Source organism: Bos mutus, chromosome 21 (genome assembly GCF_027580195.1).
Source record: "Bos mutus isolate GX-2022 chromosome 21, NWIPB_WYAK_1.1, whole genome shotgun sequence".
NCBI classification, from domain to species: domain Eukaryota; kingdom Metazoa; phylum Chordata; class Mammalia; order Artiodactyla; family Bovidae; genus Bos; species Bos mutus.
The window spans coordinates 22206989-22222487 of NC_091637.1; the positions used below are offsets into that span (position 1 = coordinate 22206989).

The following is a 15499-nucleotide window of genomic DNA, read 5'->3' on the forward strand; positions in this document are numbered from 1 at the left end:
GAGGCTAGACCACACCCAGCTGTGAGGCTTGGGATAAGACAAGTCTCCTGACAAGGCCAAGGGTGATGGGCGGTGGGGAACCATTCTGGAGCAGCTGTGCTGTTACCCGATTGTCTGAGGCCATTGGTTCCATCTCCACAGATGCTGAGCCTCAGCTGTCACCGAGCCCTGAGCCGTTTGTAGGCATCTGATCCTCTGGAGCTGGATCTTTCTTTGGTGGGTCCTCAGTGAAGACCATTGCCAGACCAGTGACTGTGACTTGCCAGACTTTCATAACACCATGCCTACCAGGGCGACACTCCCATCCTGGCGCTACGTGAACAGAGTGTTCTTGTTCCTCCGCGTGCCGCAGCTCTTGTCCACCTGCGTGGCATTCTCCTTGGTGGCTGACATGGGCTTGAGAGGGGACATAGGTAACTGGTTCATGTCCTTCTGGTGCATCTGTTTCATTGTGACCCTATTCATAGTCATAATTGAGGTAAATGGTCTCCAGCCTCGCTTTCCTTTCTACTGGTACAACTTTCCCGTCACCTTCGCCTGCTACGCCGCCCTCATCTGCCTCTCAGCCTCCATCATCTACTCCATCACCTACGTCCAGTTCCTGCCTGATGGCCCTGAGTGGGACCGGGCCGTCGCTGCCACTGCATTCTCCTGCATCGCGTCAGTGCTTTATGCCATAGAAATGGCGGGCATGTGGAACTTCTACAAGCTCAAGGAGATCCCCTGCTACCTGCACACCGTGCCCAGCCTGCTGAACGTGCTGGAGACCTTCGTTGCTGGTGTCATCTTTGCCTTCCTCAGCAACACCTCCCTATACCTGCACCAGCTGGCCCTGGTGTGGTGCGTGGCTGTGTACTCCGTCTGCTTCATCTCAGAAGCAGTAACCATCCTGTTGAACCTGGGCAAATGGGAGCACAGGCTGCCCATCCCCTTCCCCATTTGCCAACTTGTGCTCACCGTGTTCTCTGTCCTCCTCTACATCAGTGCTCTTGTCCTCTGGCCGCTCTACCAGTTCTATGAGGAGTTGGGCGGGCTGCCCCAGTGGTCCAGCGATGTGAGCTGCGTTGATGGCCTCATGTGCACCTGGGACCAGCACCTGGCTGTGGCCGTCCTGACAGCTGTCAACTTGCTGGTTTACGTGGCCGACCGGGGGTACTGGGCCCACCGGGTCTCTATCGAGACTGAGGACTAGCCTGGAGACTCCTGATCCTCTGCTCACAGGAGGTATCCTCACTGAGCTCTGACGTCCTCTGATGCCCTCTTCCTGGCTCCCCTCTCCCTCCTCACATCCTTCCCCTCGAATCTCACTCTCTTTTCTGTTCCTTTCTTTCTTCCGCTCTGTCTCCTTCCTGTCTTGTGTGGTTGCCCACATTCTCTTTTGCTTCTCTCATTTTTTCTACATTTTCTGTTTTTTGGCCCTTTTCTGGTTTTCTTGCCTCCTGTGTCCTGACCACCTCTCCCCATTTTCCTTCTTCTGATCCATCAGGACCTGAGACTCCTTCCTTCTCTGTCCACCGCCCCTCCCACCTCCTAAGGTGCTGACTCCACAGCACACAGCCCTCTGTGCAGCTGTTCACACCCTGGGCCTCCGGAGGGGCCTCGTTGCCAAAGTGTGTCTGTCCCCCTGAGGGTGATAGTTGGTGTATTTATGGGGGGTGTATGAGTGTTGGGGGTAGGTAGGTCCTCATTTCTGTTAGTGGAGGGGGCTGTACAATGCACTTCCCCTTTAAGTTAAATAAAATCTCTAGAGGTCAATAATGTCAAGTGGGCAGGAAACTTGAAGCAGAGACCTTAGATTGAGACCCAACCTGTTGCACAACCCCACCAGAGATTGACTGGAGAATTTTCCCAGGCTTACTAATTATCTGCTGCCTAGAGGGTGTCCTAACAGAAGTGTCTTAACCAGTTCAGCTCCTCTCTGGGCAAACTAAAAAGGATCTAGGAAAAAACCACAAGGTCTTGCAGACACCTGTCTGCAGTGTTGGTGAGGGATGGTGATGCAGCCCTCCTGCCTCCATGATCAAAGCAGTAGGTCCTGTCTCTGCAGGGAGAAGAGCATGGTCCTGCCAGCCTTAAAGGGGATGTTAGCTTGCTTTTCTTTTTTCTGATCAAGACAGCAAAAATTAGTAGGTGACCCTATTTGTAAAGGGGAAAGTTTCTTTTCAAATTTTCTTCAGTGGGCAGTTTGAGGGGGTAGCATTTGACAGCATTGACAATGCTGATGTCATTGTCATAGAAACTGCATGGCTTGGGTATGTGGTGCACACACATATGCTGAAGCATAATGTGGTCTATGTAAATACATATAGTTTAGAAAAACTCCACAGAGCTTTTCGTGTCCATCGTTGTCTCTGCTCAATCACATAGTCTGTTTCCTAATCACAGAGAAAGACTTGTACCCCTTCCCACATTTATAGTGTCCTTTTCAATTTCAATATAAAGATGAAGGAAAACAAAGAAAAACTTCCACAAAATCCAAATATTCCAATTGCCCCAAATTTGCCTAGGGCTCAGAAGGATCCTATCCAATTTCCACCCTCACCCAAACCTGGGTTTCGTGGAGCCCCTTCCACTGATGCCCCACCTACACCTGGACGAGACCCTGGGTCACAGGTGGCCCAGCCTGGGACACAAGAGGTTAGGCCCACCCCAGTGCCGGCTTCCTGTGCCTGAACCCTTAAAGGGGCCAGGAAAGCACCTGGACGCCTCTCTTTAAGGGTGTGTGTCTGTGTGCAGGCTCAGTGGGTGTTTGTGTGTCTCTGTGTGTACCTGTATATGTGCCCATGGGTTCCACTGCACTGAGGCCAGTAGCAGTTTGTTTACAGGAACTGGTGACGGGGAAGGCACCGAAAGGCCTCTTCCTCTCTTCCTCTCAAATGCAAAGCCTCAGAGCCCAGCATCCTGGTGTCAGCAGGCCCAGAGGGACCCGGCAAGCAGAGCTGTGGGAGAGGGGCGGGGAAGGACCCCCGCTGCTGCCCCTCAGTCCTGTGCTGGGAGGAAGCCTGGGATCTTCACCCACAGGCAGGTGCGGTGGAGGGGGAGAGCTCCCAGGAGGCAGTTTCCATGGCCGGTAAAACTTAAGAAGCAATGAAAAAGATTTGCTATTTTAAGACAAGACAAGAAAAATTTAAACATAAATATTTTCTCTGCCCATTTGAACCTTCTCCCTCCCCTCTGGTGTGCATTGTGTATTTGCATTGTGTATAAAACCTACCTTCACAAGGGCAGAAACACCTGCTCCACCATAAAGATCAATATTTCTGTTCTGGGCCCAGCCATGTAACTCCTTAGAAAATACTACTGCTTACAAATGACCTTATTAATGTCACTACTTTATGACTTCTATTCTTCCTGTTTGACAAGATTCTTGTTTCTTGCTTTCACAACGTGTTATTGAGCCCCTGAAAAAACTAATGATTAACTGACTTGAAACGATTGACCTGATGTATAATTCTAAGATCACTGATTGTAATAGTGTGACTCTGGATATGGGAAGAAGCAACAGGAGGGAATCATTTCCTGGAGCTGACAGACTAGTAAGACAGTTGGTCCAGAGGATTTTGGCTACTGTTACCAAGACTAGACGAGTAATTGCTTGCTGAGTAGCCTATCAATGAAATCTTTACCTGACCAGGGAATGAGCATTCCTAGCATCCTGGGACAAACTGGTCAGAAACACCTCCCAAACTTTAGCTGAAATAAGACAGAAACAAATGGAGAATATTGAGTAGTAAAAAATGTTGCCCACCACTGGGTTCTATAAGAATCAAGTCATTAACCACTGCAGTCACTGACCTATCCTGAAAGTAATCTACCCTGAAATGAATTCAGGGTGGAAATCAGGAAGAAGCACTTTATGTTGCAGCAAAACTGGCAGAACCGGTCCTCAGATAGATATTTTTAGGGGAAATTTTTATGAACCCAGTTTCTTGTATCTTCCCATACTTAGAAAAGCACTAAATCCTTAACTCTGGTATCTGACCTTTTGAAGAACAATAACTTGACTAAGATATATGCTTGGTTGCATGTACTCTTCTCCAAATCACACACATACTATCTCCAACCCTTAACTCTTCAGCACAGTTCTCACAGCTTTCTGAAAGACTGTCTCCCTGGTTATAATTCTTTGTTGACTTGAATAAAACTTTTCACTTCTTTTTGAGTTGACAATTGATAAATTTTTTTTACTGATATGAGCATGTATGCATTGATCTCTTGCAAGTTCAGTGCAAGAACTCTCATTTTCTTATATTTTCCTGAATCAGATGAAACACAAACTCCCTCCCAGAGAGGGAGGTGATGAGGTTGGAGAGGTAGAAAATGGTCTCAGCTTGCAAAGCTTTGGAGGTGACATTTTAAAAGTTTGTGTTTCATCTTAAGGCAACAAAGAGAACCCACCAGAGTTATTTCAGTTTGCATTCAGCACAAGCAGACATTGAGGAAAAGAATGGAAATAGACAAAGCAGCTAGAAGCTAATGGCAGGAGTGCAGGTGAGGGGATGGATGGATCTCAGGTTCATCTTTGTTCAAAGCTGCCTTTCACTGGGACCCCCTCTGTCATTGGCCCCTCACATCATTGTCTATGACCTTCACACCAGCCTTAGGAGAGTTATATAATCTCCGATCTACAGGAGGAACTAGAACCTCAACAGGGCTAGAGCTCAGGACCTCCCAGCCCTGGAGTCACTGAGCAGGGCCTGGTCTCCAGTCTCTGCCCACCAGGTCCTGTCCTTCCTGTGGCTGCACCTCAGGCCAGGCTCCTGGGGCTTCCAAACAGCAGGGGAGCCCCAGCTGTGGTCTCTGTCATCCAGCCTTTCTTTTACTTAGAGGACAGATGCTAGTCACATAGAGAGAATTCTTATTACAAAGCCACCCTTCCTTCTGTAGACTCCAGTGAGTCCCAGTGCAGTGGGACTGAACCACTAGGCTTGCCAGCTCCCCCTTAGCCTGAGCTCTTTAGACAGAGGTTCCTGGGTGGGGGAGGTCCGTCAAGTGGAACAACTCCAGCCTCCACTGAGGACCCCATGGATGAGAAGCTGGGACTGACTGGCAGGGTGGTCTCTGCACCCCTGTCCTTCTAGTGAAAGTGAGTCACTCAGTCGTGTCTGACTCTTTGCAACCCCGTGGACTATACAGTCCATGGAATTCTCTTTGACCAAAATACTGGAGTAGGTATAGCCTTTCCCTTCTCCAGGGGATCTTACCAACCCAGGGATCGAACCCAGGTCTCCCACATTGCAGGCAGATTCTTTACCAGCTGAGCCACAAGGGAAGCCCAAGAACACTACAGTGGGTAGCTTATCCCTTCTCCAGCAGATCTTCCTGACCCGGGAATCAAACTGGGGTCTCCTGCATTGCAGGCAGATTCTTTACCAATTGAGCTATCAGGGAAGCCCCCTGTCTCTCTATCCCAGCCCTAAACCCTGGGGATAGGTGGACATGAAGAGGTGAAGACATTCAATCTTGACCGAGGGACCAGCTCAGGGCCCTAAACAAGATCCTGATAAGCGTCCCTGGAGCTCCAGGACCTGGGAACAGAGGGCGGCGGTTCTTCACAGACATGAGCAGCTGGGCTGAAAGGCACCTGCCAAGGGTAACTGACCCTACACTAAGCCAGAAGCAGGAGGCCAGGTTAGAGATTTGAAAGCTCTTCCTCTGGGAATCCTGGTTCCACTCCGTCCAAGAAAGCCTAAAACCCTAGAAGAAATCCCGGCTGAGGCAGGAATCCTGGGGTCACCGTCCACACCAGGCTGCAACACTGCCCCAGGCCTCTCCCAACCTCAGCTCATTGGCTGAGAGAGGGCATCTAGAGGTCCCTGGAGTTGCCCCCTGGAGCCACCCCCTAACCAAGTTGGAGACCCAGCCCCTCATGCCTCCTGCCAGAGTGTCCCTCAGGCTGGTTCTCCCTGCAAGTCAGCCTGGGGGAGAAATGGTCCAAGGCCTCCACCTGGTGGCCACTCCACAGCCAGACACAGAGCCACCTCCAGCAGAGACCTCTGAGAAGTCAAGCTGCACCTCCCTGCCCTCTCACACTGGTTCCCAGGTGTCATAGCTGGGATGTAAAGCACTGGCTCTGGAAACCTGTCTGAATAAAAAGCACTGGCATTGCTGTCAGATGGGCCTGGATTTGAACCCCTTGGGTTCTTGACCTTACCTGGGGCCCCTCATCCCTGCAGTGGGCTATTTGGGACATGTCCTGTGGAGCCGTGCCCCCTCTCTGCATGAACAGGCAGCCCAGGGAGATGGCAGGGGCGAGGCTGGACCAGTGACCAGAATCCCTCTGGAGGTGCTCAGCTCTTAGGCCATTGGCTCCTCCGTGGCTGCATATCACGCTTGCCTGATGTGGACAGTGCTTCTCAAAGTGTGGTCCTCAGACCAGCAGCAGAACATCAAAAGGAAATTATATGGAATACAGATTCCTGGGTTCCACCCCAGACCTGCTGAGTCAGAAGCTTTGGGATGGGGCCCAGCAGCCCCCCAGGTGATGCTGATCCTGGTCCAGTGTGAGAACACGGTGCTCAGGTACCAAGGTGCTGAGAAAGCTCCTCAGGGCATTCCAGGGTGTTAGGCATTGGAAACATCTGAAGGTCAACAGGGCCACCCTACCCCCACCCATCTGCCTCACTCCCCACCCCCAGGGATTCTGGTTCCTTGGAGCTGAAGCAGGAACCAGACACAGATCTAAATAGCAGCATGCAGCTGATCCTAATGTGAGTCGCTACTCTGGTATGGACACTTCCTTACGTACACTGTGCACGCTCTTCCTTTAGAGGCCAGGCCCTGCAGCACAGGACAGGTGCGCTCTGCTAGGTCACTGGACTGTGCAGAGAATAATCACCAGATATTGACGTTTAGTGGAAGCTTGAACTATGACATGCATGGTGCTGGATGACTTCTATGTAATATCTCAGAAGAGCCCAGCGAATTGTTAGAATTTCCTGCTTTACAGGTCTAAAAACTGAAGCACAGAGAGGTTAAGTCCTTAGTCACACAGCTACTAAATGACAGAATCAGATTTCCAACCTATTTTTCTCAGATTCCAGAGTTCACCACTTTTGCTTCCTTTTTGTACAACAAGAGCAGGAATGAGGTGCTGAAGGTCACCATGCGGGGCACCCATCACTCCTGCTGTACTTTTGCCTGGAAGCTCCCTAGTGCTGGGGCATCAACTTCAAGATGTGATGAATGGACCTCAGAGCTGGGTATCACCTCAGGAAATAATGCCTCCTGCCTGGGCATAGAGGTAGTTGGGAAAGGAAGGTGAGGTTTCATCCTGGACTCACAGGATTCAGGGTGTTAAGGAATTTGACACTTGCCCCATCCCAGATCAAGTGTTCCTTGCCCTCTCAGTGCTGGGTGGTGTCCACCAACACCCAGATCAGAGAGGAGAAGGAGAAAGGGAAGAATCTTAAAGAGTAGAGAAAATATAGATCTATTTTACTGTTAAAAATGCATTTTCCAAAAGCAAGAGAGTTGCTGTCCTGAAGAGATGAAGGCCTCTGGTCCTTGGGGAAGGCTGATACCACCAGGCGTGCAGCCCTCACTGCTCTTGATTCTCCTGGAGATGTGGTGAAGCTCCATGGCTGCCCTGGCGTCCTCCACTGAGCTGTGTCCCACCCCACTGTCCTGCAGACACAGGACAGAGAGGAGACAGGGGCTGAATCCAGGTGCCATGGGATCCGGGCCTTCCCAGCTCACACCCTGATGTCCAGGGCTGAAGTGGGTCAGGTGAGTCTCCCAGGCCCCTGACACCGTGGACTTGGCAGGTGTCTGGAGCAGGCCTGGCTTCACCCATGAGCCCAGGGCCCAGGCAGGGCCAGGCACAGAATCCAGGTCCTGAGGCCAGGTGTGCCCTCCAGGGGCTCCCATCCACTGGGTGGGACTGGGGCACTGCAGACTTGGTCTCAGACCCAGAGAGGCTGGAGCAGTTCTCACAGGAGCCCAGGGCGCGGGGAACGTGGACACAGATGTTTCTACAGTGCTGCTTGTTCAGCACATTGAGAATAGAGCTCTTCAGTGAACCCGGGAGCTGACACTCTGTCCTGGGTCCCTGGTGTCACAAGCCCTATAGGAGGGCCCAAACTCAGGCCCATCCCCTGCCTCCTGCTCCCCAGACAAGCTGCCCCCACTTCTCAGACTGGAGTTCCAGTTGTCCTCTCCCCAGCCGGCCCCCTGCTCCTCCACTAAGACACAGTCTTCACCCTCCACTCAGACCTGATGTCCTGTCTGCCCCCATCCTCCGTCCCTGCTCAGGACGCCTGCCTTCTCCTCTGTGAACACAACCTCCAGATGTGCTGATGGTCAGGTCATGGGTCACCCTCCCTTCCACCTTCTCAAGGACAGGCCAGGTCTTGTTCACCCAGGTCCTCAGCCTGTGGTCCAGCGTGGCCCAGAGCAGGTGCTTCATAAAATATCCACTGAGCTAGAATGCAGAGTTCCAAAGAATAGCAAGGAAAGATAAGAAAGCCTTCTTCAGCAATCAATGCAAAGAAATACGGAAAACAATAGAATGGGAAAGACTAGAGATCTCTTCAAGAAAATTAGAGATACCAAGGGAACATTTCATGCAAAGATGGGCTCAATAAAGGACAGAGATGGTAGGGACCTAACAGAAGCAGAAGATTTTAAGAAGAGGTGGCAAGAATACACAGAAGAACTGTACAAAAAAGATCTTCATGACCCAGATAATCACGAAGTTGTGATCACTCACACTCACCTAGAGCTGGACATCCTGGAATGTGAAGTCAGATGGGCCTTAAGAAGCATCACTACGAACAAAGCTAGTGGAGGTGATGGAATTCCAGTTGAGCTATTTCAAATCCTGAAAGATGATGCTGTGAAAGTGCTGCACTCAATATGCCAGCAAATTTGGAAAACTCAGCAGTGGCCACAGGACTGGAAAAGGTCATTTTTCATTCTAATCCCAAAGAAAAGCAATGCCAAAGAATGCTCAAAATACCACACAATTGCACCCATCTCACACACTAGTAAAGTAACGCTCAAAATTCTCCAAGCCAGGCTTCAGCAATACGTCAACCGTAAATTCCAGATGTTCAAGCTGGTTTTAGAAAAGGCAGAGGAACCAGAGATCAAATTGCCAACATCCGCTGGATCGTGGAAAAAGTCAGAGAGTTCCAGAAAAACATCTATTTCTGCTTTATTGACTATGCCAAAGCCTTTGACTGTGTGGATCACAACAAACTGTGGAAAATTCTGAAAGAGATGGGAATACCAGACCACCTGACCTGTCTCTTGAGAAATCTGTATGCAGGTCAGGAAGCAACAGTTAGAACTGAATGTGAAACAACAGACTGGTTCCAAATAGGAAAAGGAGTACGTCAAGGCTGTATATTATCACCCTGCTTATTTAACTTACATGCAGAGTACATCATGAGAAATGCTGGGCTGGAGGAAGCACAAGCTGGATTCAAAATTGCCGGGAGAAATATCAATAACCTCAGGTATGCAGATGACACCACCCTTATGGCAGGAAGTGAAGAAGAACTAAAGAGCCTCTTGATGAAAGTGAAAGAGGAAAGTGAAAAAGTTGGCTTAAAGCTCAACATTCAGAAAACAAAGATCATGGCATCCCCATCACTTCATGGGAAATAGATGGGGAAACAGTGGAAACAGTGGCTGATTTTATTTTTCTGGGCTCCAAAATCACTGCAGATGATGATTGCAGCAATGAAATTAAAAGACGCTTATTCCTTGGAAGCAAAGTTATGACCAACCTAGACAGCATATTGAAAAGCAGAGACATTACTTTGTCAACAAAGGTCTGTCTAGTCAAGGCTATGGTTTTTCCAGTGGTCATGTATGGATGTGAGTGTTGGACTATAAAGAAGCTGAGCGCTGAATAATTGATGCTGTTGAACTGGGGTATTGGAGAAGACTCTTGAGAGTCCCTTGGACTGCAAGGAGGTTCAACCAGTCCATCCTACAGGAAATCAGTCCTGAATATTCATTGGAAGGACTGATGCTGAAGCTGAAACTCCAATACTTTGGCCACCTGATGCGAAGAGCTGACTCATTTGAAAAGACCCTGATGCTGGGAAAGATTGAGGGCAGGAGAAGGGGACGACAGAGGATGAGATGGTTGGATGGCATCACCGACTCAATGGACTTAGGTTTCAGTGGACTCCAGGAGTTGGTGATGGACAGGGAGGTCTGGTGTGCTGTGGTTCACGGGTTGCAAAGAGTCGGACACGACTGAATGACTGAACTGAACTGAGCTAGAAGGGCCCACATTTGGTCACAGTTCCTAATGTCTAGTCTGTCTCCCTGGGCTCTTGTACCCTAGTGAGCTCCCAGCCCCCAGCACATGCTAGCCCCTCCCGGGGCTTTGAGGGAGCCTGCTCAGTCTGTGGGTTTGGGTTCAGGGTTCCTCACTTTTTTAATCCCTCGTGTTAGACATCTGCCACCCTCCTATCCTGGTTGCGGAGCAGGGGTGGGTGGGGAGGGGGAAGGATTCCCAGAGGAGTCTATGTAAAGGAATGGTACCAACATGGGCTTCCCACTGAGTCCCAAATGCTTAACGTGGTGCCCAAGGCTTGGATTGGCCTGTCCCTGCCAGACTCTGCTCTCATTGCTCAGACCGCCTGCCCCCTGTCTTCTGCCCCTTACCGCAGTAAGTGCCCCTCCCGTAGCACAGCCCTGGTTCAGGAGCCCCTTATTTCCTCAGTGTGCACCCGCCAAGTTCCAGTCCACTCTCTGAAAAGGGTTTAATCCAAATATTGGAAAATACAAAGCAATGCACATTTGCAAAGTTTTCAACAGTCACCTTCTAGAGGGTCATACAATGGGGTTCCCCAGTGTCTGAGACTCACAGGGGAGGGTCTGGTGATCTAGAGAAGGGGGGTCAGTCCAAATACCCACGGGAGCCAGGTGGGAAGGAAATAAGTAAAGGGGATGGAGAGGACTAGGACCCTGGAAAGGACGAACTGCAGCTGTCAGGGGTGGTGGAAAAGATGCCCTGTGCATGACACGAGCTCATGCATATAAAACAGGAAAAAAGATACAGATACTCCCTACAAACACATGTGCATGGAGGTACACACATGTCTAAATATGATTCAGAGCATATGAAATGTATTGAAGGCTGTACATGAGGTTGAGGACACGGATAGAGGGCTGGATGCTCCTGTGAGCAGGCAGGAAGCCTGGTCATGCCCAAGAGGGGAAACTGGGACGTGTGAGATGATCATAGTCTGGCTTTATGTCAGTTATACACTAGAATAAGAGAAATATGGAAAACTACCCAAAGATATGACTGGAAAACAATATAGAGGATATAGCAGATGCTCAGCTCCAGCCACCTCCCCCAAGGGAACACAGCCCCGTGACATCGGATCTTCTGAGGCTTTTAAAGGAGCAGGAAATTTGGATTTTTGTGTGAAACTAAAACAATGGGCAGCTACCAAACACTTAGGGAAGAAATAATACCTTTTCTACATCTCTTCCAGAAAACACTGTGAGGGAAAACTAAACGCATTAAGAGACGGCCTCCAGTACAAACTCGTTTACGGCCCCTGATCTGGAGTGAACCAGTCTTGCATGAGCTTATGTTCAGAGTGGGGCAGGGCCTTCTGGATCCTCTCTGAGGGGAGGGGGACGGGAACAGGTAGCTGGGATGACTGAGTGTACCATGTGCCAGGCCCTCTGATGAGCCCGTCACGTACTTTTTATTCATCGATTGACACAGAGTGGGTATTCAGCCCATTGCTCAGATGGCAAAACTGTGGTTCTGTTAAGTAACTTGCCAGGTTCCTCTATGACACACAGCCTCCTTGTAACTCTGGTGTCCATATTCCCTCTTCCTTCTGTGCCCTTTTGGCAACTCCTCCTTCCTTCCTCTGTCCAGGTCATGACCTTCCCGGCTCACGATCTTCCAGACTTCCCGGCTCACTGTCTTCCAGTCCACACGTCTGGCTGCTGGGCAGGCAGGGCTCAGCCACATCCAGGCTGTGCTCTGACGGGGGCACTATGTCCAGGCTCACAGATGAGAGTGGAGGAGGGGCTGCTGGGAGACTCAGGTAAAGCTGCTGCTTTCCAGGTGGGGGAACTGAGGCCCAGAGAGGGCACAGGCCTGACCCAGGGTCATACAGAAGGAACCTCATCCTCTCCTTCTCCAAGCCCTCCCTCTGTGGCATGAAAAGGATCCAAACTTGTTATTTACCCTGAAGCAGCATGTGTGCATGTTAGTAGCTCAGTTGTGTCCTACTCTTTGCAACCCCATGGACTGTAGCCTGTCAGGCTCCTCTGTCCATGGAATTCTCCAGGCAAGAATACTTGGGTGGGTTGCCATTTTCTTCTCCAGTAGCATATACAGAGTAAATTCAGAGAGGTTATGGGGACAAAGTGGAAGATAGATAGTGTGACACCCCCAGGGCCCTGCCCCCACCTTGGCAGTGCCCACTGGGAGGCCCGCAGGCTCCAGGGCTCCATTGGCAATTGGGCTCAAGGAGCTTTGTGAGTCCAGGGAGGTTCTCAGGTTTGCTCTGTGTTTCTCTTTCCAGCCTCAGCTTGTCCCAGGGTTTATTATCAGCAAAGGCGACAAGGCCCCTGATGGCAGGAGGCTGGCTGGGGCTCAGGGTGCTGGCTCTTCAGCCCTGGGGACCTCTCAGCAAATAGTCCCTTGGAAACAGGGCAGCGGTCCCTGAGGAGGGGGCGGGCTGGGAGGGGCCTCACTCCCCCAACACTGGACCCTGGAGGAGCCCCTGTGTGAGCAGGACTGCAGCCCTGGCTGGCGGGACTGTCTTGGGCAGGTGACCTGGGCAATTCCGTGGTCTCCAGGGTCCCTGCCACTCTGGTTGGCCACATGTCCCTGTCATAGCCCTGAAACCCCTTCAGGCCCCTGTTCTCCTGTCTCAGTTCCAGTCCAGGCCCCTCCTCCATGGGAAGGTTGGCTCCATGCCTGCATCTCTTCTGGGTCAGAAGACACCTATTGGGCCGCCTCAGGGCCCCTGGGACCCTGGGATCCCCCCAGTCATCTCCACTCTGCCCCCCGCCCCCACCCCAGTCCCGGGAGCATCCTCAGGGCTGGCCCCTCCCAGGGGTCCTGCAGGGGCCTCCTCTTTCAGCTCCTGCCCTTGAAAGGGGGTGATCATCCGTCCATCCCTACCCCCTCCCTGGGTTGCCCTGAAAGACTCCACGTCAGCATCAGACACAGCATCCTTGTTCATTTCCAATCCCTTCTTTCTGGCTTGGAAGCTGCTAACTAGTCTCCCAGGCCAGGAAAATCCTGCTCAGGTAAGACTACTCCTAGATCTTTCCAGACTCGCATCTGGATAGGAGCTTTGGAGCTTTGGAGCTTAAGAGCCAAACAGTATGTTAATTTATTCTGTATTAATATACTGTATTAAACAGTATGTTAATTTATTCCAAACAGTATGTTAATTTAATTTTAATGATTCCTCTGTGATGCTCCACCTTGGAGTCATGCTGAGTTGGGGGGTCTCCCTTCCCCAGTGGGAAAGAGTCACATGTGAAGGAAAAATTGAGCAAAAGATTCAAAATGTTCCTACTTCCCATGTCATCTCTTCCCCACAGCCTTGCTGTCACCCCATGGCTCCTCCCTGTTCACCCCTAAAGCCTCCCTCCTCTGGGTGGGGCTGTGTCCCCTCAGATGGCAGCTCTTTTTAGTGATGCTGCAGGGAGGAGAGGCCAGGGCAGGTGTGTCTCCAGGTTGCTGTGGAAGGAGGCCTGAAGGCGGGTCCTGGGTTCCAGAGCTCCCACACGCAGGCCTTGCTGACATGTGGGATGTAGAGCAAAGGGTTCACACTTACGGCTTTGGTATGTTTATCTGGAATTTCCACTTTATGGTCATGCCACCTTAGGGAAGGACTTAATACCTCCAGCCTTTATTTTCTCATCTATAAAATAGGGTTAGTGCTACCATTGCAATCCCTTTTTCGAAATCCTTAGTGTCAGATCTGCTCCTGAATTCAGACTTTTTCAGCTCCAGATAGATGACATGGTGCATCTACTCTGTAGGACATAGCATTCAACTATGGTCTGAAAGTATGTTGTAATTAAAGACATTAGTGCTTCTGCAACTCATCTTTTGAACATTCACAATAAGTGAAAAAAAAAAAAAAAAGAGAGAGAGATCATAAATTGTCTTATGTCTCTTCATGTCAAATTTTGTTACCAAACAATTTTTTAAAAATTTGTTTTCAATTTTGACAGCTTTGAAGGGTTGGGATTGCAGATAATGACCATCCTACCCTGTGTCTCCATAGATAATGGCATACAGCTATTTAGAGAGACCCAAAATGTTCGTGGTTTGAGGCTAGACCACACCCAGCTGTGAGGCTTGGGATAAGACAAGTCTCCTGACAAGGCCAGGGGTGATGGGTGGGGGGAACCATTCTGGAGCAGCTGTGCTGTTACCCAGTTGTCTGAGCCATTGGTTCCAACTCCACAGATCCTGAGCCTCAGCGGTCACAGGGCCCTGTGTCATTTCCAGGCGTCTGGCTTAACCCACCTTCAGAGCCAGATCTTTCTCTGGTGGATCCTCAGCAAAGACCACTGCTGTACCGGTGACAGTGACCTGCCTGGACATCGAAACATCATGCCCACTAGGGCATCATCCCCAGACTATGATGACTTTTGGGCAGGGTTCTGGTACTTCCGCTTGCCAGAGCTCTTCTCCACCTGCGTGGCTTTCTCCCTGGTAGCTGACATGGGCTTTGCGAGAGGGGACATAGGTAACTGGTCCATGTCCATCTGGTGCTTCTGTTTCGCCATGACCCTCATCATAGTCTTGGTCGAGTTATGGAGGCTCCCGTCCCACTTTCCTTTCTACTGGTACAACTTCCCTGTCACCTATGCCTGCTACGCTGCCCTCGTCTGCCTCTCGACCTCCATCACCTACTCCATCACCTACGTCCAATTCCTGCTTTATGGTCCTTCCCGGGACCGGGCCATCGCTGCCACTGCGTTCTCCTGCATCGCGTCTGTGGTTTATGCCCTGGATGTGGCCTGGGTGTGGGATTGGTATGATCTCAGTGATATCCCCTGCTATGTGCACACTGTGCCAGGCCTGCTGAAGGTGCTGGAGACCTTCGTGGCCGGTGTCATCTTTGCCTTCCTCAGCAACACCTCCCTGTACCTGCACCAGCCGGCCCTGGAGTGGTGTGTGGCCGTGTACTCCATCTGCTTCATCCTGGCAGCTGTGGTCCTCCTGCTGAACCTGGGTGAACGTGAATACAGGCTGCCAGTCCCCTTCTCCGTTTACCAGCTTGTGCTCAGCCTGCTCTCCGTCCTCCTCTATATCAGTGCTCTGGTCCTCTGGCCGCTCTACCAGTTCAGCGAGGAGCTCGGCGGGCAGCCCCAGAGGCCCAGTGATGGGGACTGCAGGGACGAGCTCACCTACGACATGTGCGCCTGGGACCAGCGCCTGGCTGTGGCCGTCCTGACAGCCGTCAACCTGCTGGTTTACGTGGCCGACCTGGTGTACTGGGCTCGTCAGGTTTCTGTAGGGACTGAGGATTAG

At 50.9% G+C, this 15499-nt stretch overlaps 2 protein-coding genes across 2 annotated transcripts; both read left to right on the plus strand.

Moving 5' to 3' along the window:
- The first annotated feature begins 280 nt into the window (after nt 1–280).
- On the plus strand, nt 281–1192 carry LOC102274582 (myeloid-associated differentiation marker). The gene has a single exon (XM_014479063.2). It carries the CDS (start codon nt 281–283, stop codon nt 1190–1192), a length of 912 nt encoding a protein of 303 aa, XP_014334549.2.
- Nucleotides 1193–14575: 13383 nt separating this feature from the next.
- LOC102276846 (myeloid-associated differentiation marker) lies at nt 14576–15499 on the plus strand. Its single transcript, XM_005898554.2, has one exon. The coding sequence runs from the start codon at nt 14576–14578 to the stop codon at nt 15497–15499; it is 924 nt and encodes a 307-aa protein (XP_005898616.2).

Bases quoted from the DNA above. Each gene is read 5' to 3' on its own strand.
- LOC102274582 (XM_014479063.2), top strand. From the start codon at position 281: ATGCCTACCAGGGCGACACTCCCATCCTGGCGCTACGTGAACAGAGTG.
- LOC102276846 (XM_005898554.2), top strand. From the start codon at position 14,576: ATGCCCACTAGGGCATCATCCCCAGACTATGATGACTTTTGGGCAGGG.